The 25,461-nt window shown below is 48.3% G+C and overlaps 1 protein-coding gene across 7 annotated transcripts in view; it reads left to right on the top strand.

Moving 5' to 3' along the window:
* Positions 1-25,461, top strand: part of Ctbp2 (C-terminal binding protein 2) — a 140,455-nt gene that overhangs the window by 79,923 nt on the left and 35,071 nt on the right. For 6 of the 7 annotated variants that reach the window (XM_036196304.1, XM_036196331.1, XM_036196322.1 and 3 more), the window contains exon 3: positions 17,835-17,994. The exons of the other annotated variant lie outside the window; for it this stretch is intronic. In XM_036196304.1, the coding sequence (XP_036052197.1) occupies positions 17,937-17,994 (58 nt within the window). In that variant the 5' untranslated portion in view covers positions 17,835-17,936. The remainder of the gene's footprint in view (positions 1-17,834; positions 17,995-25,461) is intronic. 7 annotated transcript variants of the gene reach the window in all.

Here is a 25,461-nt window from a genome sequence, read left to right as displayed (position 1 = left end):
GTTCCTTTTCTCTGCCAGTTCAAAGGCAGGAAAAGTCTGAAATACAGCAGGTAGCAGAGAAATCTCAAACACTGCGCAGCCAGAATCAGCAGCTGAAGAAGGGGGTTTATTGGGGGTGAGGAGCACACATGCAGCAGACACACAGAAAAAGCCCGCGCCCCGCGCCCCCCCCCCCCCGCAAAGTGTGTGTGTGTGTGTGTGTGTGTGTGTGTGTGTGTGTGTGTGCCCGCACGCACGCCTGTGAACCTAGGGGTTTTAAGACTCCAAAGAGACTTCCTCCTCTAATTTAAGGTTGGTCAGGATGAAGACACAAAGGGTGGTTGATTGATTGGTCTGCACCTGTGTGGGGCATGGACCGCTGCAGCCTTGAACTTCTTGAGCCCGTCAGAGGCTGGCTATCTTGGGGATTCACAGCCCCCCTCTTATCTGTCTACTACCAGGGAGTCTTACCCTCCCAGTCTTTCACAGTAACTGGGAATTGGGGAGGGGAATGGAACGCACAGGCTCATACTTGGCCTTGTTCACATTAGGAAAAAAAAAAGGCCCTCTCACACCTTCACAGGCACAGGGCAGAGGGCTGCCTAGACGGAAATAGCCCAGGAAATGACAGTATGCCCCTACTCTCCAACAGGTACATCCAGTAAAATAAAGATGGCCTCTGCCCCCTCTCTCTCTTCTGTCCTTGTCATTTGGCCTTCTGAGTTACTCTCTGCTTAAACATCTGTGGAATTGTGTGAGGCATTTATAATTTCATCGCCCTCGCAGGAATTAGAACAAGCTATTTCAGTGAAAGGAACTGGGTTTCAGTTAGGGGCTGAGGAATTGAGTCACCCGAGGGCAGCGTCCTTGTGCAGGGTGATGGAGCCATCTGGCAAGTGACCAGTGACTCTTGCAAATGGCCCCTGTGGGTCCTCCACCCTTGGGGGGTTTGCCAGAGAAGGCTCTGAGAACCTAGCTTTGAGAATCCGCGACAGACAGACCCACAAACAAGCCCTAGCCATTGACTGTCTTTGTTTACTTCGGACGTTTGTCCTACCTATGTGAATGAATTCACAAAACTTCACATTCCCCGTAAAGCTGTCACCACAGAAAACACCGTAGTATCTCAGCCGATGTAGTTAAATCACTACGATTGAGTTGTGATTTCCATGAGTTGATACGGTGTATAGCTTCATTTGGTGAGAATCGGCAATTGTATGTGGCAATTAATTTTTTTCCTACTGGACAAAAGCCAAAAGACGTGAAATTTGTCTCATCTTTTAACTGAGAACTGAGAAGTTCTTCTGTGTAAGGAATGTCCTTGGATTGCTGTGTTGTGGTGGCCTCCTAGGTGGTATGCTCCATGGTGAGAGCAGAGGCAGTGAATGGATGTATGTTCACCCCTGTTTGGGACATGGTAGACTTTGTGGCACACGTGTACCCCTGTGGCTCGCAGATAAACATTGTCCAGATTTCTTCAGTAAGATGTGCCCAGAATAACTGTTTTTACCTTTCCATCGAGCTGTGTGTAGACAGTGTGGCTGTTAGCTGGTGGGGCTTTCTTGCTGGGGCCCGTGGATATTGTGCAGCCAAGGTCTGTCTGGACAGCTGTTTGACACTGGATAGCTGTTTGACACTGAGCACTGCTCCCCAGGGCATTGCTGAAGGGGGCTGAGTGTACACTGCAGAGAGAGGGCTGGTCCAGAAAGGTGATCTGCGCTCAGCCAGCTTTCCAGATGCCCAGCAGGAACGATGGCACTCAGTGAGCCCTTTCCTGAACCGCGCGACATGCACATAGCCCACCAGGGCACTTGGCTCACTCCATTAGGAGCTCCACTGTGTGAAGAGAGTTGTACCTGCTCCCAGGGTCTTCCTAGCAGTTGCCCCAAGTAATGACACTGTCCCCATTTCACAGATGGGTGATTTTATTTGAGAGAGGCAGGGGTGGGGTGGGGAGGGAGGGAGGGAAGGAGAGAGAGAGAGAAAGTTCCTGTTCCTTCATGAATATCTGTTGAGCCAAGAGGACACTTACCCTTTCAGGTTTTATCCCTCAAACACCGCCCTTGGGCACCCCACCCCCCACCCCCACCCCTGAGATAAGGTTTCTCATTGGCCTGAAACTTACCAAGCAGGCTAGGCTGGTTGGCTGGCTGACCCGGGAATCCGTTGTCCTGGGATTGCCAGGGCATGCATGCCACCACACCTGGCTCTTCTGGGAATCCAGGTATTGGTCGTCCTTACAAGGCAGGTGCTTCACCAACAGAGCAGTCTCCCCAGCCCATAGATGGACAATTTTGCTTGTTTCTGGAAGCATTCAAACATACCCTGGGCCTACTCCATGTAACAATTCTTCCTGCCCTGCCAGATTGTTTTGAAGCAATCTTTTACATCGACTCACTACAGCCGCTGTTTTTGCGTTGTGTATTATTAAAAGACAAGGACGGCCTCCTTTGGTTAAATAAATAACACAGTATGAGTCTTGTGAGCACTTGTGTACCTCCTCACCCCTCAGTTCAGGGAACCCCTCTTTCTAGTTCTCTAGAACTCAGGGTACAGAAGCCAAGCCTCAGCTGGCCCCTGTGTACGGGCTCCCCTCTGAGATCATTTGCAGGCCCACTCCCCTCCCTAGTGGTGTAAGGCCCTTCGTCCTCACAGTTAAAATAAATGGAGTGAAATGTATGGGAGTCTGAGGCCTGTTAAGCCTGGAGCACAGACACAGCCAGATCTCCTAGGTTCAGGGTCCCTACCCTCACTTCCATCCCTAGGCCGTGTATCTGAGCAAGTTCTGCCATTGTGAAAAGGATAACAACACCCTGTCTTAAGTTTCTAGAGAGACTGAGCACATTTGAGGGGCCCAGGACTCTCTTATCGCCACACCTGTTGTCCTCAGGCTGTTAGGCTTGAGGAGCAGCTTGGCTGTTGAATGAGCCAGGGGTGAGAAATCACTCACTCTGCCCCCAGGGAGTGCCCCTGAGCCTGTGCTTGTTGCCAGCTGCTCCACCAGGGGGCGCAGTTCCGCTCCTGAGCCACCAGGAGCTTTTTTTTTTTTTTTTTTTTTTTAACAGCAGAGAAAGAGGTTTGCTATAGCTAACTGTTAAGATTCCCCAAAACATTCCCAGATACCGCCAAGGCCTTAGCTGAGAACAGTGTGCTCAGTTAGTTGGGTTTGCTCCAGGAAGGATGTTTTGAGTGCAAATAAAATGATACATACCAGGGCTGTTTGCCTCTGCGGGAATCCAGTCAAAGGCCAGCATTGCAAGGCTAGGGTCTAACAGGGGCTGGCTGTGAGGTGCCCTCAGGCATACCTCCTGGGCCAGCTAGAAGATTCCAGAACAGCATAAATCATGCACAGATGTCACACTTCCTTCGCGCTCTTCTTCCCTTCCTTTTCCTTGGGTCGATGAGTCCTGGACCGAGCTTTCTGTCTCCTGTGGGAAGGTGGGGGTTTGTGCGACTCTGCAAAACTAACAGCACTCCTTAAGACCCTCCTTGCAGCTTCCTGTCCCTTCCTGATCATGGTCTGCCCACATGGTACTTGAGCATCTCTCCCATGGAAGGATCTGTCCTGTAGGCAGAGGTGAGGTGGAGGCCCTAGACCTTCCCCTGCTGAGCCTCAGTAAGCAGGGGCACTTGATCTGGCATCAAACATTGTAGGCAGTTCATGGTGGACAGGGTGAGAATTGGTGTTTTCATTTAAAACACCAATTGACTTTGTCTTTTCTTAGATTTCAATGCCCCGCCGCCACTTGTTTGTGAACATTGTCCCCGAGACAAAGGACCAGGTAGTGTGGCATGGTGAGTTGTTCCGTGGAAGTGTGAAGCAGAGTAGCAGGAGATGCTGCAGCCTTTGTTTGTCTGTGTGGATTTCCTTGGCAGTCTTTCTGTGGAGGGTAAAAATAGCGCCTTTTGCCTTAAAATAAGTGCTGTGGGGAATGCTTGTATGGATCTGCTGCATCGCCACATATGTTCACCGTTCACAGTCTCTATTGTTCACTCAGAGTGACTTAGGTTCCCTCCCACCCACCCACCCTGCAAGTTCCAGAGAATAGGCCTTGACTCCCCTGGGTGAGGTGATCCCAGGACGGCACAGTGGGCCTTACTTAGAGGTGTACTGAATTCATCACAGAACTGGGAAGTCCCCAAGGTGAGCCCAAAAGGCAGGAAGCCAAACCCTACACAAGCTCCCCAATGTACACTCTTTCTGTCCACTTGTGAGCTCATTCCAAAAAAAAAAAAAAAAGCTGACAAGGCATCTGTGAGCCACTACCCACCCCAGTACCTCAACTCCCATAGACATTTGCTCCCAAGGTCATGGTTGAATGTAAAGCCAAGATTTGTGGACCTTCCAGTAGGGAAGGGTGTGATGGAGTCTGGCCTAGCTGCTGCTTCTTCCCATGGGTCCAGGGAGATAGGTGTGAATCAGAATAAATGCCTGTGAGTGCTGTGACTATGGCCTGTTCGCTCCTCCTGTACATTCCTAGAGACCATTTTCCACTTGCCTGATAGGAAATTACGTTACCCTTGGTGTAGCTCTCTGTAGATGCCCTCCTGTATAAGCCAGCAGAAGAACCCACCACTATTTGGCACTGTCTGGCAAAATCTGGTGTTGTGAGTGCTCTGTCCGTCCGTCTGTCCACCTACCTCAGTCCTTATTGATTCAGTGCCTTTGATTCAAGAACAAAGTGTCATATCCCCAGATAGGTCACACTGTGACCTGCGTAGGAAACCTCGTTCCTTTCTTGATGGTAAAGAAACATACTGGAGTTTAGTTTGGCCCAGTCGATTCTCTGTCTGTATATGCGTGTCTCGGTTTTTTTACATGCTGAAAGGATGCACTGTCCCTTTAAGAAGACAACAGGCCTGGCATTGTAGCTCAGATGGCAGTGTGCTCGCCTTGCATGCACTGAACCCTGGGTTTGATCCCAGAACTGCATAAATGGAGTGCATGCCTGCTTGAGAGGATCAGGCATTCGGGCCACAGGCAGGACTGTACACAAAGTACTGCCCAGGAGCATCCTGCAAGGGAGCCATCTTTGTATGGGAGGTGTTCAGGCAGTCAGTGGAAGAATCTCTATTTCATTGGGGGTTCCTTACTGCCTGCATCCCTTAAAGAGAGTACCCTTGGGGGAGTAGAAGCCATTCCTGTCTTCTTCCTGCACAGCTTTTCAGATGTACCCAGTTTTGCCCCACTGCGTTACCCCACCCCCCACCCATACCCACACACAGAGGGTTTCTCTGTGTAGCCTTGACTGTCCTGGAACTCATTTTGTAGACCAGCCTGGCCTCGAACTCACAAGAGATCCTCCAGCTTCTGCCTCCCAAGTGCTGGGATTAAAGGTGTGTGCCACCACCGCCCAGTTGAGATCTGTGTTTTTCTCAGCTGGGCTTTATGAAGAAATCATAAGAATCGAGAGAGAACAGTCAGTCAGTGATAACAGAAGGCCGTGGGTCTTACCAAATGTGATGGGAAAGAGACAAGCAAGCCTCACCGTTTATGAAAAACACCAGATCTGATCCCAGATGTGGGGCTAGCTTGACTTCCATGAGACTGTTTTGGGGCTTGGACAGGAAACAAGGGCCAGGGTTGATTGTAACAATGACTGGGCCCCCTGATCCCTGGGGGGCTAGCCTGGGTTCCTACAAGAAAGAGCACTGAGAGGTGAGCGGGCTCCGAGGCCACAGCTTTGTCAGCAGATGAAATGAGCCCTATTTTAAGGCATGCTGTGTACCAGCACTTCCTGTTATTCCAAAGGAACCTCTTGTTTTGGTTTTCATGGGGATGGATTTATTGAAACATGTGCTAGTGGAGTGACCCAACCATGTTCTAGGGCAGAATGAAGCTGGAGGAGGTTCTGGGGCCTCAAAGGGAGGACACACCTTCCAGTCACCACACCCCAAAGACTATAGGGATTTTCTGTGGGCAAACAAAGACCGTTTGCCTGTCAGGGTCCCAGACAGGGGACCCCAGAGGCGGAGCTGGTCAGAGGACAATTGAAAGGGGTTTTGTTGGCCCTCTAGGGCTAAGTTAAGCCATGTGTGTCTCTTTCCAGGAGTATCAGTCCAGCCAATCGGAGCCATGTAAACCCCACTCACTTCCTGCCGACCTTTCGACACCGCCAGATGGTTTTTCTTACAACTGTCATTAGGCCTCCATACTCGCTGACCTCATCAAATTGTATTGAGGCCATTTTCATCCATTTTGTTCCAAAAGCCCATTTAACCCTTCCTGAGTGCCCTCGCCTTGAGAATTGGCAGCTATGCTTCTGTCCATGTCCCATAGCGTTCCATTCCCCAAGCTGGATAGAGGGATACCGGTGTTTTCCACAGCAGGAGACACAGCAGAGTGGCAAACAGTATAATAAGGGCCAGGAGGAAACCTCCCCAAACTCAACGTATGGGGGTGTGTGTGGCCTGGGATCCGGGGCCCCTTGTTGCTATATCACGTGGTTCCTATAGGATCTGAGAGTGACCAGCCTAGAGGTCCTGAGTCCACAGAGTTAGTTTAGCTAGTACCTCTCTCATTTGCTTGTGTCAGAACTCTAGAAGACAGAGTTGGTCCTCAGGCTTTCTGTAATGAACTGTGAGGTGGTCTCTCCAACTTACATAAAGTCAGTAGCCTACTTTTAGGACTTCTGGGGTGGGGTGGGGTGGGGTTGCAGTGCCTGTGCTTTGCAAGCACTTCAGATTTGGGGGTCTCAGTTAGCAAAGTGATGACCCAGACAGTCTTCTGTGTGCCACAGATGCCTTGGAAGTGAGGATCGTTATCACAGTGTGTGTGGACTACTACTGCTCATGTGTGACTGAGTACCCAGGACCACTCGGCCCGTCTCTGCACACTAACTTGTAAAAACAATGCTTGCCTGTGTAAAGCATTCCAGCCACTGGCAGCGGGACAGCCCTGTCCCTCAAAACTCCTGCTCACATCAGGTCTGTGTCCCCCTGGACTTCTTTGTCTATCTAATGCCTTTTCAAACCGGTCCAGCGGGTTCTAGAGAGCATGGCCTTTGAGTGGTTCTAAGCCACAGGGTGGGGCTCCATGGGAAGTAGCTGGTCCCTGGGGCTGGTTCTCCCTAGATTGCTTCCAGGCTTCACAACAATAACCTTCTGCAGAGCTGTTCCTGGCAGAGGTGGGGTCAGAAGGAAGCACGGACTGGTGGTTAAGCCGGCCTTAGGAAGACAGATTATTTGAAGATAGCCGGCTGTTGGATTTGATGACATGTTCAGGGATGCCATGCCTCCAGAAAGTCATGAAAGACCCCCACAGGTGCTGAAGCCTGTGACTGTGTTACTTGGCACATGTATGTCTTGTGCATGTGACCACACCTGCCCTTCTGGCTTCTTTGTTCATCCTGGGTTTCAGGCAGGGCTTTCAGCATATCTAACCTCACACCCAAGAATGGCCATATTTGTGACTGCAAGCTGGCAGGCTACCTTGAGTGTTCACCTGTGTCTTCAATGACTCTGGGAGCTCACACTTGCCAATAGCTGTAGTTCAAGGACCACTTCAAGGAAACCAGAGGGCCTTGCGTACCCAGCAAATTATCATGCAGAGGGTGGTCTGGGAGAAACATTGTTAATGTGGGGCTCATGCTCTGATAGATCTGTCTAATCATCCCTCAGATTTATGAGTGTGCATGAGTCATTGTAGAGACCCCAGGGTGCCTTAGTACATGTGGAGGGGAGCCCTGAAATTTATTTAAAGTGTCTGGGGGTAACATTCCACTCTTGGGGCCGCTGGGTATTGCTGACGTGAGCAGAATAGAGTTTACCCTAGGAGTTCACAGAGTGGATATATCACAGACCTAGCATCAGCATTGGCAGCTGGGATTTACAGCCTTAGGTAGGTTTGTTAGTGTCCTCCAGCCTGTAGGTGCTTGGAGCTTGGTGTCATGCGTTACAAATGGATCCATGGATCCATGGCTTTTGTCTCTTCTGTTGAACTGCACTCTATCAGTGACCATAATAAATTTGATGGGCTGCATAAAGGGCTCTGTTATTTATCCATTGCTGTGTGACAAATTACCTCAGAATGTAGAGATTGAAGCCACAAAGCCTGGTCTTCATTTCCTGGGGTCAGAATCTGCCCCGCTTAACTGGGTGCCTGGGGCTAGGGTGTTCTCCCTCATACTACTGCAGTCCCGGTATTGACCATGGTTCCCCTGATGGTCCATAGCTCAGGCCTCTGTGTAGTACAGGAGGTGATTGCTGTGGCCCTGTAAGAATGTCGACAAGAGCCTGGCGATGCCTGAACCCACAGTTGTCTTTCATCTGGTGTGTGAAGTGATATGCCAACCTGATTCTTGTGCTAGGTATGAGCAGAGATTGCGAAACCATGTGGATGCCAGGCTGTGGGCAGTCCCCCAGGGATCAGGAGCCCCAGTATTCTTTTTAAAAAAAGTTTTGTTTGTAAATTCTTTGACACGCAGGGCTTTGTTGTGTGAATTCGCCATCCATCCCACAATACAGAGCTCTTAAATGGTGGTCCAGCAACAGCAGTTTGACTCTCTTATTTTTTTTTTAAAAAGGAGCTGGATGGATCAGTAAGTCCTTGTCCCTGGAGCCTCAGCGAGGTTCCCCCAAGAGGCAGCAGATCCTCTGCTGGCATGGTGCAGCATCTGGCCAGTGCCCTGCTGCCCCAAACCAAGGCTGTGTGTCTGCTTCCCCCACTTGATTTCTCTGTTTGTCCTCCTACAACCTGAGATTTCCCAACCACTGCTCTCTTTGCCGTCCATGCCCTCACGGGGTACCTTCTGAGATGCTCACCCACAGGTCCCCTGGGATGTCGGCCTGTAGCCCAGACTAACACTGGCCATTTCTTTGTTCCTGTCTGTCCTCTGAAGCAGAGACTTGATTCTCCTCCGGCCTTGGGATTTCAGGCAGCTATTGGACCCTGCGAGCCACACATGGCTGTGGACCCTGCCCTGTGCCCCTGGGTGAAACTTGGGAAGGGCAGCTGGGGAGGGATGGAGCTACCCAGGCACACAGGAGGCTAGTCAACAAAGGTGAGGGGTTTCTATTGTCCCTTTGGAATGAGGGAGAGAGCAGAGAGAAATCCTTTAATAGGTACTCCGAGTGTAACCGTCATCCTAGCTAGTCAGGAGGTTGAGACAGTGTAGTCAGAAGATTGCTTGTGTCCCGCCTGGCCCACAGTCAGGAAAATCTGTCACCCACAGTCCCGCCGCCTTTTATAAAATAATCACATAGAGGCTTATATTATTTACAAACTCATGGCCATGGCCTATGGCTCAAGCTTCTTGCTAGCCAGCTGTTATAACTAAACTCAGCTGATCTCTATTAATCTATATGTCACCACATGTTCCGTGGCTTTACCTGTGTGCCATTACATGCTGCTACCTGGATGGCGGGATGGTGGCTCTCTGCTTCTCCTTGCTTTTCCACCTGTCTCTAAGCTGCCTTGCCATAGGCCAGTGCAGCTTTATTTATCAACCAATCAGAGCAACACATAGTCACAGCATACAGAAAGACATCCCACAGCAAGGCAGGACAGATTGCAAATTCAAGAGGGCTCCTTCATGATTGAAATCATGCCACTTGGTTCCCCCTTTTTTGGTTGTCCTATGGAGAGTATGGGGTTAGGCGAGGCATGGTGTCCCTCCTATGACATCATTTGGTTAAGCAACCCCTTCTCTGCATCACTTGGGGCTCCCTACTGGAAAAGCTGGTGGGCTGGGTTGTTGGGCGGGCAGGTGGAGACTCAGCTAGTCTCATCCCTCCCTATACAAGAGTGGGAAATCTAGACCAGTGAGGTGGTTTAGTACCTAAAGGTACTTGCCACCAAGCATGGCATCTGTAGTTTAAACCCAGGACCCAAATGGTTGGAGGAAGAGAACCCAACTCCCAAAAGTTGTTCTTTGACTGTAACACATGCCCAGTGGTATATGCCTTCCCCAAAATAAACTAATAAAACATAATTATTTTTAAAATGGGAAGTAAAGCGGCAGTTTGGGGTAATTCCACAGAGTCTGTCTGATAGTCAAAGCAGGTTATTTTGAGTTAACTTAGAACAAGCAAAGGGGAGTTGGTCATGGTATACAGGAGAGGTGAGGCGCAGTCCATCAGGGTTCTCTGGAGAACTCTGCCTTGGTCCGTTGTACCAGCATCTAAGACCACAAGGTAGTCAAGAGAGCGAGCACATATGTATTTCGGGTCTTAAGGGGTTCCCCCCTCAGCCACGCCAGGTGGAGGGGGCAGGAACCTAGCAATGCTTCAGGGGTGAAGCACGGATAACCACCCCTACAGGGAAGCCCTCTTTATTTTCCTTCCCGACTGAGCATATACCATTGGGGGATGGGCACTCCGGTCTTACAACAAAGGGACCTTAGGGTCAAGGAACAATTGTCAATTGTACACACACCCTCCGCCCTGTGCCTCCCTCCCCCCAAGTTCCAGTTTGATGGAAACTCCTGTCAGGCTTTAGCAGAACTGCATAGCCTCACATCTCCACTATTCTTTCTTATGAATCCTGTCCCTGTCAAGTTCCTGTCAGCCATCACCGCGGTTCATACATCTTTAGATGAGGATTGTAAGCATAATGGAAAATCACCCCATAAGGCAGCCATGCCTCTCTGTGGGCCAAAACCCCACACCCTGGGTGAAGAACCCCACTGCTCCTCAGCCTGAGCTATGAAAGGGGGGGTGCTGGCTCCTAGTGGAGGTGTAAAATCATAGGGGAAGGGCTTAGCATTTTCTTCTTTGCTAGCATTCATGGCCAGAAGGGAGGTCAGATACCTTCCCTGTTTCTTGCTTCCCAAGACATGCAGTGCTCAGGCCTATCCTTCAAGGGTAGCTGACAGTGTTTTGTCTGGGTTCTCATGGAGTCTACATTGAGACCCAGGCAAAGCTACCCAGTCTTTGCAGCCTGGGATGTCCAGGCAGGGTGAGCAGTGCCCTCTGCTGGCTGAAGAGCCCCATTGCTGGGACCATGCTTCCCCTAGGCTGATCTTGTTCCCAGCAAGACAGGTCGGCCACAGGGCAGGAGTAGGGTGGGAACATGTCTTGTTTTCCATTGCTTTTATGACAGCAGGTACTAGGACATGGATTCTGGACCTCACATGCCAAGAGGTAAGCCGCTGGGGTCTCAAGGGACGATGTACTGCAAAATTGGGCAGACAATCCACAGAGGAGACGGGGCCTCTGTGTAGTCCAAACAAAATCAAAAGTCAGATGTGTTTGAAATAAACTAACCCAGGTCTTTTAAGGGTTTTTGGGGGGTGGGGGTCGGGGGTGGGTGTGTTTGTTCGTTTTTCGAGGCAGGGTTTTTCCCTGTAGCTTTGGATCCTGTCTTGGAACTCTGTAGACCAGGCTGGCCTCGAACTCACAGAGATCCACCTGCTTCTGCCTCCTCCTGAGTGGTGGGATTAAAGGCGTGTGCCACCACCGCACCTGGGAAGTTTGTTTTAACATTTTTATCATTGTAATTTGTATAGCTATTTAAATAAGATATAATTCATAAATACTCATTTGAGCCAAATCAGTTGGAAAACTCGTAATTTTTCCATAGAAAAATAGTCCAAGTTTTAACAATAAGCCCAAGTATTTGTTTGATTATAATGACTTGTGTTCACAATATATTTTCATATATAACTTCATTGTCTAATGTGTTGTAATTTAGTGAGTAGCCTCTTGTGTGTAGCCTGTAATCTCCATACTATTCTCAAACATACATGGCCTACCGAGTCACTGTGGTCCAACTCCTGCATCTAGGATGGTGGTGGCCATCTACCCTTTGCCTGCACACAACCCTGGACCCAGGAGATTGTACTGTGTGTGCATTTTTGTCACAGGCTGTGAGCTCTGCCCTCAGTGATCTTTGTGATACTGAACCACCATCCCCACCCCACAGCTGTACGGTGACCCCTCTGTCGACATACCATCAGAACTTCAGAGACTGTGGATTCTTTGTCTTGATGGTAGCATCCTTTACTTGCACTGAATATGTTACCAGGGACGAGCTATTCTGTCCCGTAGAATGTGAGATTGCTGATCCCATTACATTGCTTAGCCAGGCTCCTGAGCTACGGAGCACACATCCCACTCCGGGGTGGGGACCAGTTAGAGACTCCTCAGACTAAGCTGCTGGAGCTCACACCATCATTTCTATGCCTCTTAATTTGAATGGACATTTACTTGTTTGCTTTTATCCCTCTATTCTGCCTCTGTTATTAACTAAAATATTTATTTTCAAGGCATATTTGGAGGACAAGAGCTTTTAAATTAAATGTGTGAAAATTCTAGAGAGTTTCTGTAGAATGTGAAGACTCACAGTAGATCCCCAACGAGACTGAAATAAAATAACAACCAATTAGGAACATAGGAAGTTCTTCCTGCCCAAACCTTGTGCCTTGGTTACCACTTTTTTAGCAAATGAAAATATTTAGAATTCTCGGGGCTTGCATTGAACACTGGGAAATGTATGGACCAAGAATCCCAGCTCAAAGCAGGACCACACCACTTGCTTATCCCAGGAAAATCAGGGTTTTAAAGTTAATCACCTCCCTTGACTGGGACAGCCTTTGGCCTGGTGGATTCTCCATGGCACAGTAAGTCTGTTTCTTTGGCTTTACAAACTGTGTAACTTTTGTTCTCTTAACTTAGGCCGCAGCTCAAACCCAGGGCCACATAAAAGTTACTGGAGGCCAGCCCTCCGTCACCATTGAGTACTCTCCAAATTCTATGGAACTCTGCCAGTGGCAGAATCTGGCAGACCTGTTCTAAATTATTGACAGTATGTTATCTTTACAATCTGGATTAGTCTGGTTGACTCAATAGGATCACATTGAGTATGAGATTTTTGGCTTTATTTTTCTAGTATGGAATTGTAGTGGTTGGCCTGGGGACAGGCAAGTCAAAGGTGATAATAAAAGTAACACGTTACCTTTATAAATCCCCAACTCTTGTACATTATGGAGCTACCCAGATTGGAAAGAGGCTGTGGCTGGACCACAAGCAGCCTGTGTGTACATTCCAGGTGCTTATGCTTCAAGGGTTGAGGATGGGTCTCTGACTAATTGAGGGTATGTGACTAGGGTAGAACCCAGTCACCCAACATTGGGCTTCCCAGAGAAAAGAATCTCCTTTGTTCTTACTGGATAGTGGACTATCCTGTCCCTGGGATTCTGAATGAAACTGTGTTTGTGTCTCAGAAAGGGCCCTCTCAGGTTAGTTAGTCTCCAGGGCCTGAATGGGGGACTCTGGGAAAGGGAGGCTTTCTCTTCCCACCGTCTAACCTGTACCAGTAAAAGGAAGGAAGGGGGGACATTGGCAGAATCTGCTGTGTGGTCAGGGAGTGACAGTCCTCTGCCCACTACCAACCATTCCAAGCTGGGCAGCTCAGAAGAAGGCTCGAGTACCTGGTGAGGAAGGAACTACTTCCACCATGAGAGGATTTAGGGGATGCACACGCATTCTGTCCATAGGAATCATTTTAGAAACTGGTACTTTCTTTGCAAACTTGGTAATTTTGTTATTAGTCTTGGGTTGGGGTTGTGATCAGCTCATGAAACCTTGGAATGGGTTTGTTAAGGTATGAGTACCATTGGCTTCCTTTTTCAAGGAGCATCGCAGAGGCCCTAACCCTGCATTCAGAGGCTCTAAGCCTGCACCCATGCCTCACAACAATGGGTGTCTATCTCTTCCTTGATAGATGCAGGGTCCTTGTGCCTCACCTGGGTTCTGTATACAAGAAAGGATGGTCCCAGCTGTGGAAGGTGCTTGAGCTCACACCCCGATGCTGCCTTCTGGGTGTATGGACCCTTTTCTACGTGCATTAGCTCGCCATAGCACTGAGGTTTTAAATCAGCACCTGGTTTGTGATTAACAAGGAGGTGTGTCCATTTAACTACAGCGGTATTAATCCTTTATAAACTGTTGCAAAACTTGATCTTTCTGTATTAACATGATGAGTAAGTAGATTCCCTTATGTCTGTGGTGCTAAGTGGGTTCTAGAAGCATTTTCGTTTGGAGAGACATTGTTGAAGATGCACACTTGCTCCTCAGTTGACTTGCTCCGTCTGGTCTTTGTAGAGTCTGAACTGGAATGGAGACACAGAGTCCCTTTCATTGAAACAGATTTGTGAGGCTGGGATTTTTGTGGTACAATTAATTGCATGGTAGTTTGGTTTGGCCAAAGGGTAGCTGATAGTGACAATTTGGTGGAAAATGCTTATCTGTTGGACAAGTGGTTTCTTTTGCCTTTATCCCTGCATGGGATAGTTTAATGTCAGCGTAGGTAATTTTTAAATGGGCCAGTCCTTCATTTTTGTCCTTCCCCCGAATCTCTTTGACACTGCCATGAAGCAGTGTCCCATGCAAGCTTTCTTACCTAAACACCTCTTTGGCTTACTCAAGTTATTCACCCCTCCTCCCAGGGTTGGTGTGTCTCAGGACCAGCAGTAGAGAATGCCGGGTCTTACTGTAGAGCGTTTTCCTCCTATGCACACACACCTGGAGAATCACCAGCATTCCCCTTCCTGCTCAGAGGAGGGAGGGACTTTGGGCTTTTCCTTGGTGTTAAGCAAAACCGTTACCAGAACACATGGATTTCAGCACTGCAAGGATCAACTGGCTAAGAAAACCTAGTTACTGAGTAACTAATGGTCAGGTGGCATATACAGTGTGGTGGATACACTAGAGAGCAGGATGGCTCCAGCCCTAGCTGGATGCTGCAGGGTGTTCTAGGGTTTTATTCTGCTGCTCAGAGCCACGCACAGTTTGAAACATAGTGATTTTAAGTGTGATAATTTTTAGACCTCAATAGAACAGGAGTAACTGCAGCTGTGGAAGACTACACCTTAGTGTTGTGGGAAGACAACTATAAGTTACATTTCATTTCAATCACATATGGTCTTCAGGAGGTTTTTATCGCTGGGTTGGCCTGGTGTTCCTCTGTTCTCTGCTGTGAGGCTGGGCTTCATGCTGCCTCCTCATCCATGAAAAGACACCACGTATGCACACACGCACAGGATTTCTCTGTAACAGCTTTCTTTAGCTGTCCTGGAACTCACACTGCAGACCAGGCTGGTCTAGAACTCACAGAGATCCACCTGCCTCCCCACCCAGCCTCACTTCCTCTTGACTTTGAACTTTACTGGCTTTTGCTCCCTGCCTTAGGCCAAGTGCGCTACTGGTACTTTATAGAAAGTGTCAAGACCAAACCCAAGGCTGGCCAGAGCAGTTCCTAGAAAATTTCCTGTCTGTCTTAGACACGGTGACATATAAGCAATGTCTTTCCTGCTCCACAGGCAAGGAGCCTGAGTCTCCAGGACAGCCCTGATCAGGTCATTCTGTAGCTGGGCTCTGGAACCCCAGCCCACCTCTGGGTTTCTTCCTGCTGTGATTCAAGTTGTGATTTCAGCAAAGAAAGACTAGAACCACAGCACTTCCTCTTTTTTTCTTCCTTATGTGTGCTTTTGCATTTTTGTTAAACATTTTGACTATGATATCAATAGATGACTATTACCGATTCCTTTGCCTGGAGGATGATGACTTGGGTGTGGGGACTGATTTACAATAAAGGAAGGGCATGTGTGATTGATGCCTGGGAGCCCAGGGCCAGTATAGCTGGTGCAGTGTGGGCATTACTGATACGATACACACCCGAGGCCACCGTGCATAGCTCCATTATAAGGCGTGTCTTGTGTCCGACGTTTGTACAGTGGCTGTGTTAGTCTTCATAAAAAGCTTGCTTCTTGGAAGTGAAAAGAAGAAAAATGTCTATTTTATACTTTTTTTTTTTTCTAAGCAGAAGTATTGTAAGAGGGGGTGGTAGCTATGTGTTATCACTTCCTGCGGTCTGAGCAACACCTAAACTAGCTGGTCCACTAGTCTATGTCCACTGCTGATGCGGTGGGTGGGTACCTCCATTCAGGGTCTGCACTGGACCCCTCAGAAGAGCCCCAGAAAAGCTAGGCATGGCAATCAGTCACAGTAGTAAGACACAGACATTTGTGTAAGCTGTTGGCTGATCTCTGATTGCATGATCAAGATTCTGCTTATCAATTTTTCAAGAAGCCGTCTAATTATACAAATTAAAATTCAAAGGGAAGCAAAAAGAATGATTACGCTTCACTGGAGGAGGAGGAGGAGGAGGAGGAGGAGGAAGAGGAGGGTGCACAGCCCATCTTGCCGCTGATCATAATGCTGGCAGTTTTCACCTCCATAGCACTTCACAAATATTAACTGGGCCTTTGGATGAGGTAGATAACAAGGCTTGTGTTTTTACCAGGAGGTGCCACACTCTAGTGTGGACATCAGAGCCTCAGCAAGGTAAAAGGGCTAGCTCAGACTCTTGTGATGTGTGTGTAGGCTTGGGTCACATTTCTGTGCATTTGTGGCTGATGTTCATAGGTCTTTCTATCCCATCTCCATTTTCCTGGAGTTAGGGGCTTGCTCACACATTTTCCTGGAGTTAGGGGCTTGCCTTTATGGAAGAGCCCAACGAGGACACCAGGAGTTCAGGTGTCCATGTGGTGACTGGCTTGTTTTTGGCAGCTGCTTGTGTTAGAAGATCTAATGTCCTTTGGATACTGTGGTCATTATATGGTTAGAAACTGCTTTTTCCTATCTCCCCCTCTCCATCAAATTCATGTGATTATTGCTATAAATCTTTAGGATGCCTTATCAGCCACATTGCTGGGAAACTAGCCATTAATTACCAAGAACTTGCCTACATGTTACTACTCAGACCCACGCCTGGACCTTTGATAGAGGCACTCACTCCTAGTGTGCAGCATAAATGGTGCCCATGCACACCAGCATTTCCACCTTCAACCCTTGAGCCTTATTTTTTCTGTCCTCTTTCTGCGTTATTTGCCTGATAGCTGAGAACAGGTGTGTGTGTGTGTGTGTGTGTGTGTGTGTGTGTGTGTGTGTGTGTGTGTTAGAGTTAGAACAGCACTGGGTTTGAAGTTTGGCCATGAAGAATGGGAGACCAGAGAACGAGTCCCTGCTGTTCTCTCAGTGACTGACAGACCACAGTTCAGAAGGAGGAAACTCAGGAGTGCCTGGCTTGCAATTTATGAGCTGGTACTTTAAAGAGGGGGGTACTTTGGATCAGGGCAGATGTGGTTCAGGCTCTTCCTCTCCTGATCCTGAGTCATCAAGGAATGCTTAGAAAGTTCAACAGCCACTGCTTAGCCAGAACTACCAGTCCAGGAATGTGGGATTAAATGCAGGGTCAGCCATCTATAGCCCCCTCTGCATTTAAGTAAAGAAGGTTCTAGAAGATGGCACGGGCAAGGCCATTTTTACACAGTGTAGCAGGGAGTTCGTGCTGCGCTGCGCTGCGGTGCACTGTGTTGTGTTTCTGGTGCCTGGTCCCTGCCAAGTCCACCAGGGAAAGGAAGCACTTTTGAAAACTGCCCAGCGGAGGCCTAGAGAGAGCCAGCCAGTCACTGGTGTGTGGGCACTCCCATGCAATTATCATAGGACCCGCAGCCAGTGTCCCAGGGCTGTCTGTGAGGCTGTCTCCTTGGCGGTGTAGCGCTTCTGAGGTTCAAGGAAATAAATGGCAGATCCAGCCAGCTGTCTCTTGGTCTCTGACCTTGGAGTTGCACTAATAATTGAGGTTGGTCTGTCTGTAATTGGTGTCCATAGCTGAGAAGCCATTTGCTGTTTTCAGCAACGTGTGTGGCAAGTGTCCTTTCTGCCGGCTTGCTTTCTGACTGATCCGAGGTAGAAAACCGGAGTTTGTGGAGGCTCCAGTGTTTTGGGGATGAGAGCAAGCACCGCATGCCAGAGCAGCAGCAGGACCCTCTTAGAAAGTGGCAGGAAGTCATGAATGACCTTGTGTCCTGGAGGTCTCCAGAGAGTTAAGGATTCTTTTCTCCTTGTTTCAGGGTTCATAGTGGCGCAATGCACGCAGACTCCTGCGAGTTCCCCTAAGTTCTTAGCGGACTGCTTTGCCTTTTGAATCAGAGAGTTGCAAAGTTCGATAAAGAATGGCCCTTGTGGATAAGCACAGAGTCAAGCGACAGCGATTGGACAGAATTTGTGAAGGTAAGAGCCAGCACGGCTGGCGGGTTTTCACAAAAGACACGCAGCCCCTTGCGCAGATCCTCTCAGGCCTGCTCATTCGAGATAGCTGGGCCTGGCTGTGTCACACCCTGACACCAGGACCTCCAGGTTCTTACTCCTTTGCCATTAGGCAGGGCCTGGCTTGTTTGTGTGGGGGTTGGGCAGAAAGTGAGGGAGGGCTGTAGGCTGTGAGGCGCCCCTCTTCCACATACCTAGGCTTATTTTGCATATGAAAGACACCACATATCAGGACCAGCTTTTTTAACTTCCTGGAGTTTCTCGACTTTATCTGTTTTCCATTAAGATATTTACAACAATGAATTCCAAGATATTTCTGAGGAGCCCACTCTTGCCTCTCTTGATGTTTTCAAGTCCTCGGTATCTTTGAAAATGTCTGGAAGTGTTTTATTCATGAAAGGAAAAATAAACATAATTAAAATCTAATGGAAACCTGGGGATAAAACTCTGAAACATTGATTAAGCACTGTCCTTTCCTAATTAGCAGCAAAGAACCCTGAGCCTGCAACTTGAGGTTTATATGGACTGTGTCAGCCCAGAATCAGTGTTTCAGGGCTCACCTTGTCTACGGGTTATTGGGAGTGTTGGTTCCTGGTATGGTAGGTGCATTACCTGTAACAGAGGGGAGGGTCCACGTGCAATGGCTGTACTTCCAGCTCACAGGCAGGCAGGCACGCACCCATGTTCTTTCCCCTGGAGCCACCCATATGGAATTGCTTGTCCTTTAAATAGATGTAGCTCAAGCCACATGGGATGGGGACATCAAAGCCATTCTGCTCGAGACAGCCCTTGAGCACTCTGCACAAAGTATGCAAGAACTCCACCCCCTACCCAACCATGTCCCTTGGGTTATGCTATAGTTTAGTTTATAGAACTTGGCATTTAACCCGCTTTTAAAATAAACATTAAAAATATTAAATTTCTCCTATTGGTCTCTGACAACACAATTTAAACCCTATAGAAAGATTGACAGATTAGTGTCATGAAAACCATTATTTTTTTCAACTGCATTTACTAATGTAACATTTTATTGCTTTTTGTGAGGTATAAGGGGTGTGTGTGTGTGTGTGTGTGTGTGTGTGTGTGTGTGTGTGTGTGAATTGTTTCCAGAAGCATCTGAAACAAGCTTGTAGATGGCAGTGGTTTCCTGTAACCACCCCATGGCATGTGTCTCCTGTTAGGATAGTTTCCTACATAACCACAATAGCATAATCGTCCCCTAAGACACCATCCGATGCAGATTACATGTCCGCATCTCCTGCATGGGTTTGCTTGTAGCGATCTTGTTTTTATCATGTTCGTTTGTGTAGCCGTCCAGGGTTGCACATTGCATTTGAGTGCCGTGTCTCTTTAGTCTGGGGAGAATCTCAAATGATGACCTGGCCTGTTAGAAACTTTGGAAGCATTGTTCGGGTGGCTCCCACAACAGTCCACGATCTGAGCTCACTGGATTGTAGAAAGTTTGGCTTCCAGCAGAGAGGGGCATCGTGGAGGTTGGTTGCTGAACCCTCTCTCCAGGAAGCCCCAGTGAGTCGACGTAGCAAAGGGTAGCGCCCTGAAAGACTCTCCCCATAACTGTCTCACTAAAGACGACACACATCAGAAACAATGCCACAACTCAGTGGACCCGACCTGGGCCAGCCATTGATCATGTCTTCTGTCGTGCTCACCGTTCACCAACACTCTCACCCATCCATCCCTATATCTGTGACGGAGGCTGGCTTATGACGGAGAGCTCAGTTGTGTCTTCATCTAAATGTGCATGGTTTTGCAGAATCAGGAGCAATTGTGTTTTGAACTTTGCCAGGTGTATCCTTCCTCTGTGACCCTGTTTGTCCAATGTCTAAGGAAGTCACAGCCGTTGCGGGTGTGCACCATGCCGTTCAGTGGTCTGGATAGGTAGCGCCCATTTTATGGGTGAGCTGGTGATTTGTGCTTTGTTCCTAAGACGGCTCGTCTTTCTTTAGCCATTCCCAGAGCTCAGCTCTCTGGACTGAAGGCCTTATACAGCTACTACACAGCACTCACATAGCTTTACATTCTCACTATGTGTGTTTCGCGTAGATTTCCAGAGAGCCTGCCCCACTATTCTCTGCCCTTTCTTAGAATACTTCATCCCAAGGATAATTCCTCTCTGTCCCTTAGGGACGTTGGATGGGCTGTTGGTTATCTTTTTGAAATAAGGTTTTGCTCTGTATATTAGGCTGTCCTTGAGCAGTCCTCTTGCCTCGGCTTCTTTAGTACCGGATTTATCAGTGTGTGCCACCATGTCTGGCTTGGTTTTGTGTTTAATTGATTGAATACATGTGTCCTGGGTTTTGGAGAACTACCTTCTGGTTTCAGACAGTGCTAACAACCCCTTAAATATCTCTTTGATCACATACCTGCTGGCCACCTCCCTATTTCTGGGATCCCTTGCCAGAGTTAGACAAGACTGAGTGCCACAGGAGCTGGTCAGATGAAATCTTAGCTTAGTCCTGTGAGGATTTCCCCCAGAACTCTCCTTTGAAACCTTTTGTCCCCTTCCAGTTTCTCTCTGGGATACCTGCATGTTCTGCTCAGGGTACCATGTCCTGAAGCTTCATCTTTGTTTATGCCCAGACTTGGAATGTGGGCCTTCACTCACATACACACCTAGAGAATATCTCTCCTCTGTGTTGAGGGGGCAGCCAAAGTCATTGGGACTCCATCCAAATCAACTGGAATAATAAAATCTTTTAGGCCGACTCAAAGGCCAGGTTTGAATGTACTTTTGTAATCGGCCCTTTTTGATATCTGTAATTTGTTCTCTGCTGGTTTTCTTGATGCCTGCTCTCAGACAATCCTGGAGTACATTGTATGGAATAATTATGGAACAGCCTTTGATCACATGGGCTGTTCATCTCTAGATTGCAACCTGCTTTCCCTCTGATGTATAATTTAGGCGCTGGCTTTCTTCTCTCTGGTTTGCTGACATAATTGACGCAGTCCATTTGTGGATTGTACTAATGGTGGATTTGAATAATACCCTATTCGATCATGCCAGGGCTAGTTTGGTTTTCCCCAAATATGTGTGGGTCCCAGACCATGCATGCTATCACTCAGCCTTGCAGAGTTAACCCAGGGTTTGGGTTTTGTGGAAGTCCACTGTGGCTTTGCCTGTGATGGTTTTCTCTTAGGCCATCTTACAATGGATTAGAGTAGAGTCACACCCTGGATACATTCCTTTCCTGTAGCTGTTGAGGATGCGATTTGGAAAACAATATAATGAAGTAGGTATTTTATTATGTTTTTAATTTATTTATTTTACTTTATTGTGTTCAGTTGTTTCTTTAGAAATGTGGAAATGGGTTCCAAGAATGGTACCAGCTGAGTTATGATAAGGAAAACAAATACATAAGTAACTAAATACAAGGAAGTGCTATGAAGCTGTGATCAACATCCCCCCCAATAGTCTCAGGAGCACAGAAGAAAAGAACGAAGGAAGCATGGCTCTTCCAGGTCTTCCTGGTCACCAAGAAGGACACAGAACGGCAGCTGCTGCAGATGTGGGGCAGCTTGCTTCTGTGGGTAGTGTTTCCACTCTGAGTTGGATCTGCTTGCGATTATTAAGTGCCTCAACACAACCTTCCCCAAAAAAGTACTTGGGTGATCTTCCTATCACTAAGATGTTTCTGGATTGTTGAGGGAACCTGAGTAGCAAAATGCCCAAACCCAGCTGAGGGTCTGGTGGTATGGGTCAGCTCATAGGGCTTCTCCAGCTGCCAGTCTTGCCTGGCAGGGCCCATCAGAGCCCACACCACCTGTACAAGGATCAGGACCAAGATCATTTTGTTTTATGTGTGGTTTTCCTTATTTAGATTTCTACATCCAAGATGCTGTTTGGTTTCACCTGTCCTTTTTTAATTAAATGCATTATGCATTTGTGATTTTAGTTTATGCATCGGAACAGCTTTGAACCCTATTGTCCACAGGTACTCCTGATCATTTTTAATAAGCTGTCTTTCAAAGTCCCCCAAACCTACGTCTTAAAAATGGGATTCATAATGTTGCTATACATTTTAATTATATGTTGAGATCAGGCAATTATGCACATTTCCAGTAATTAAGTGATTAGCTGCAATTACTTTAGCTGTGTAAATAAATATACAATAGTCAACTAGATGTGGCTCAAAACTCTACAACACAAACAAATGTCCCAGATAATGCGTGGCATTGTAAAGAAATGTTCAGGCCGGAAAGCCAGAGCCGTAATGTGCATGCGATAAAAATCCCGTTTTGTCTTACTTGACTAAGTGAATTAGAGCAGTGACCCTGCCTATGGGAGTCCAATCTCCCTTGTCGTTCACTGGCACCTGGGGAGGAGGTTCATAATATGTCTGCTCTTTGCTGGCCAGGCCGTCACTAGCAGCTAAGAATCAAGTTGCATGCTGAATTCACTCTCCCTTAATCACTGGTCCAGTACAGATGCGACTGTTTCTTTGTACGCATCAGTTTGCTCCTGGATGGCTGTCTGTGATCTCATCTCTAGTTGAATGTGGCTGCTTAGGTTTTGCCCTGGGGCTCAGGGATGTGGTGCCATTGGAGACCCTGGCAGGGGATGCACTGCTGTTTTCCGGTTTGGTCTTTTGGTTGTGGCTTTCACCGTCCCCTGGTTCCATTGCTACATGAGCTCAGGCTCCCCTGAGGGTGTTTTAGGGCCACCTGGTCATCTTCCCAGCCTGGTTTCTTATTGGTGAATGTCCTTCTTCCTGGTCATATTCAGGACAATGATGATTTCCTAATGAAGAACCAGTACGCTCACTCTTCACCATGTACAGTAGGTCTGAGAAGCAGCCATAGGTCATGGGCTACAGTATCCGAAGCCCAAGATACACTTGACCGGCTGTGTCTTGCCCTTCTTCCATTTCATCTACAAGTGTTAGGATGTGCAGCAAAGCCCCTGCAGTTCGGCTTATGTCGTACTGCTCAGACTGTTTATGTGCCCTGAGCAGTGATTGGATCTCTTGATAAAGAGCTTACCTGCTTTGCCTCTGTCCTGCTCCCTCTGTCTGCCAAGGGCATCCGTGTGGCTTTCTCATTCTGTGCCTTCCTTTCTCTGTACAGCAACACCCAGCTCTAGGCTGTGAAGCAATCTTTGAAGGTGGCATGCATCTGTGCATGGTGGCTCTCCACGTGCAGATTCCACTCTCCACATCTTTGAGAGGCATGTGTAGACCATGATGCTTCTTCTCTTCCCACTGGCACCTGGAGGGTGAGAAGCGCATTTTCCCAAGGTCCACAAAGAGGGCGAACACTCATTCTTCAGGTCCCCCGGAAGATCTTGGCAGCCGGTGCCCTGGCTGTGCACCAGCCCCTGCCCCCAGTTGTCTCTTTGGGGCAGGGTAAGTATGCTCCCTGGCCTTACTGCTCCAAGCCCCATAAGTAGTGAGAGTGCCACTGTGTGGGGAAATCGATGTGCTTTATCCTTGACGACTCAACTGTCATGATCCCCACTTCTGTTCATTCATGTTCTCCTGTCATTTGAACAAAAGTGGCCGCAAACATCCTGTGGCTATTTTCAAAGTGCATTGTAGAGTAGCACCTTACTTTTTCGTAAAGGACATTGGTTGTGCAAGGGAAAAGGCCACTCCCCCCAACCCCACCTCAGGAAGCTGCTGCGTTTCAACACAACCTAGATGGCTCATCTCCACCGAAGACTAGGGTTTTTAAAAAGGCAAGCACAGCCTGTCCACATTTAAAAGTAGGAAGTAGGCATGGCTTGGGGCCTATTTCTTGACACCGTCTCAGCCGGAAGGCAATGGGTAACCCAGAAAACTCAGCAGCAACCCAGGGAAGCTGCAGGCTGTAGGTGGCCGTGGCCATGGCTTCATCCTGGTGTCAGGAAAGCCCCACTTCCCCCAGCAAGCTTTGTTGGTCTCGTGCATAGAGGAGCAACCAATGAGGCTGGGAGCCTGATTGTTTATGCTCCACCGTAACACAGGTAGTTCCAATGTTCCGAGCTGGGGCCAGCTGCTGATAAACACAAGCTGTTCCCGAGAGACTGAAAGCCGCCTAGACCCATCATCCTACTAGGTGGGCAGGGAGTGGCATGGGGAGCTGAACAAGGGCTGACCTCCACATTCAAGTGGCCTTGACGTTGCTGATTGCACAGCCTCATCTTGTCTCTCAGGCAGTTAGACTCTCAGTCACCTTTCTGGAAGTCTTAAAATGGTTGCTCGTCAGACTGGTCATGAGGCACTTTAGGGGGGATTTGGCAGCTGCGGTGGAATGGCATGCATGGGGGGGGTGGATGGGGGGGTGCCCTTGGGGTGTCTTGACCCTCATCTGCCAGTTTTCTTCCCTGAGCTTCTGAACCTGCCCCCATCTTTTGAGAATCACACCCCATGTTGTACAGAATTCAAGAACAAGCTTCCAGTCAACACTTCCTGCAGCTCTGTGATGGCCGGTCAGTTCTTCTTCACACTGAACTCTTAGGTTTATCTTGTCTCCAGAGCATGGGTTGTTTCATACTTTAGACAAGCATCATGTTTTTACTTCATGATCTTCTATGAGGGGATTCTTACAGGATTAAAAAGTTACATTCATGAAACTCATTGCCTTTCAGAAACTGGACCCATCCTGCCCATTTTAGGCAGACAGATTTCTCAGAAAATCAGTACTTTCTCAAATGCTGTTGGGGCAAAATAAAATTCCAGAGTGTTTGGAGAAGTTTGTGTCCAGGTACAGGTGTTTCTCTCACAGAAGCAAACATCTGTCATAATATTAGAGTTGCAGAGCTGAGGCTTTGTGAGTTTGGTTGGCTTCCAAACAGAACCAGCTGGAGGTTATTGAGGATGGAATCTGAGCCTCCTGGTTCTACTGCAGAGGAGACCCCAGGCTGGAGCCTGTCTTCCACTGCCACGCCGCCGCCCTTGGGAGGGGCGGGATGAGAGTCATTGCTGGTTCTTCTCTCTCTCTTTTTTGAGCTGAGAATCGAACCCAAGGCCTTGCGCTTGCTAGGCACGTGCTCTACCACTGAGCTAAATCCCCAACCCCCATTGCTGGTTTCTTGCAATCTCTCCCCAGTTAGCAGTTTTCCACATCCTTTTAGATGTGTGGACTTGGCCATTACAAAACTCCTGGCAATAAACTGGTAAGGCACCTAGAGCTCCCCAGGGTGGGGGGCCAGTCAGTTCTCAGACAGCTACCAGATTGTTCTAGTTACGTCTGGAGGAGCCTGTCCACACTACAAGTAGAGCCTCCTAGAGTTAATGCTATATCATGTCACAGCAGCACCAATACCAAAGCACTGAGCAGCTGCCACACTTTGAAGGCTACAGACCCTGTGTGTGTGCACGCACATAAGTGTGCGCACAAGCCTTCCCAGCTTATCTTTCCTGGACCCCACAGGCTACTAAGTACTATTTAGTGCAATGAGCTGGTGTGCGAGGTATCCCTGGCTTTGCACCG

The sequence above is a fragment of the Onychomys torridus genome, chromosome 1 (assembly GCF_903995425.1).
Source record: "Onychomys torridus chromosome 1, mOncTor1.1, whole genome shotgun sequence".
In the NCBI taxonomy this organism is placed as follows: domain Eukaryota; kingdom Metazoa; phylum Chordata; class Mammalia; order Rodentia; family Cricetidae; genus Onychomys; species Onychomys torridus.
The sequence above is the reverse complement of the archived record's forward strand: the minus strand, read 5'-3'. Positions and strand labels throughout refer to the sequence as shown.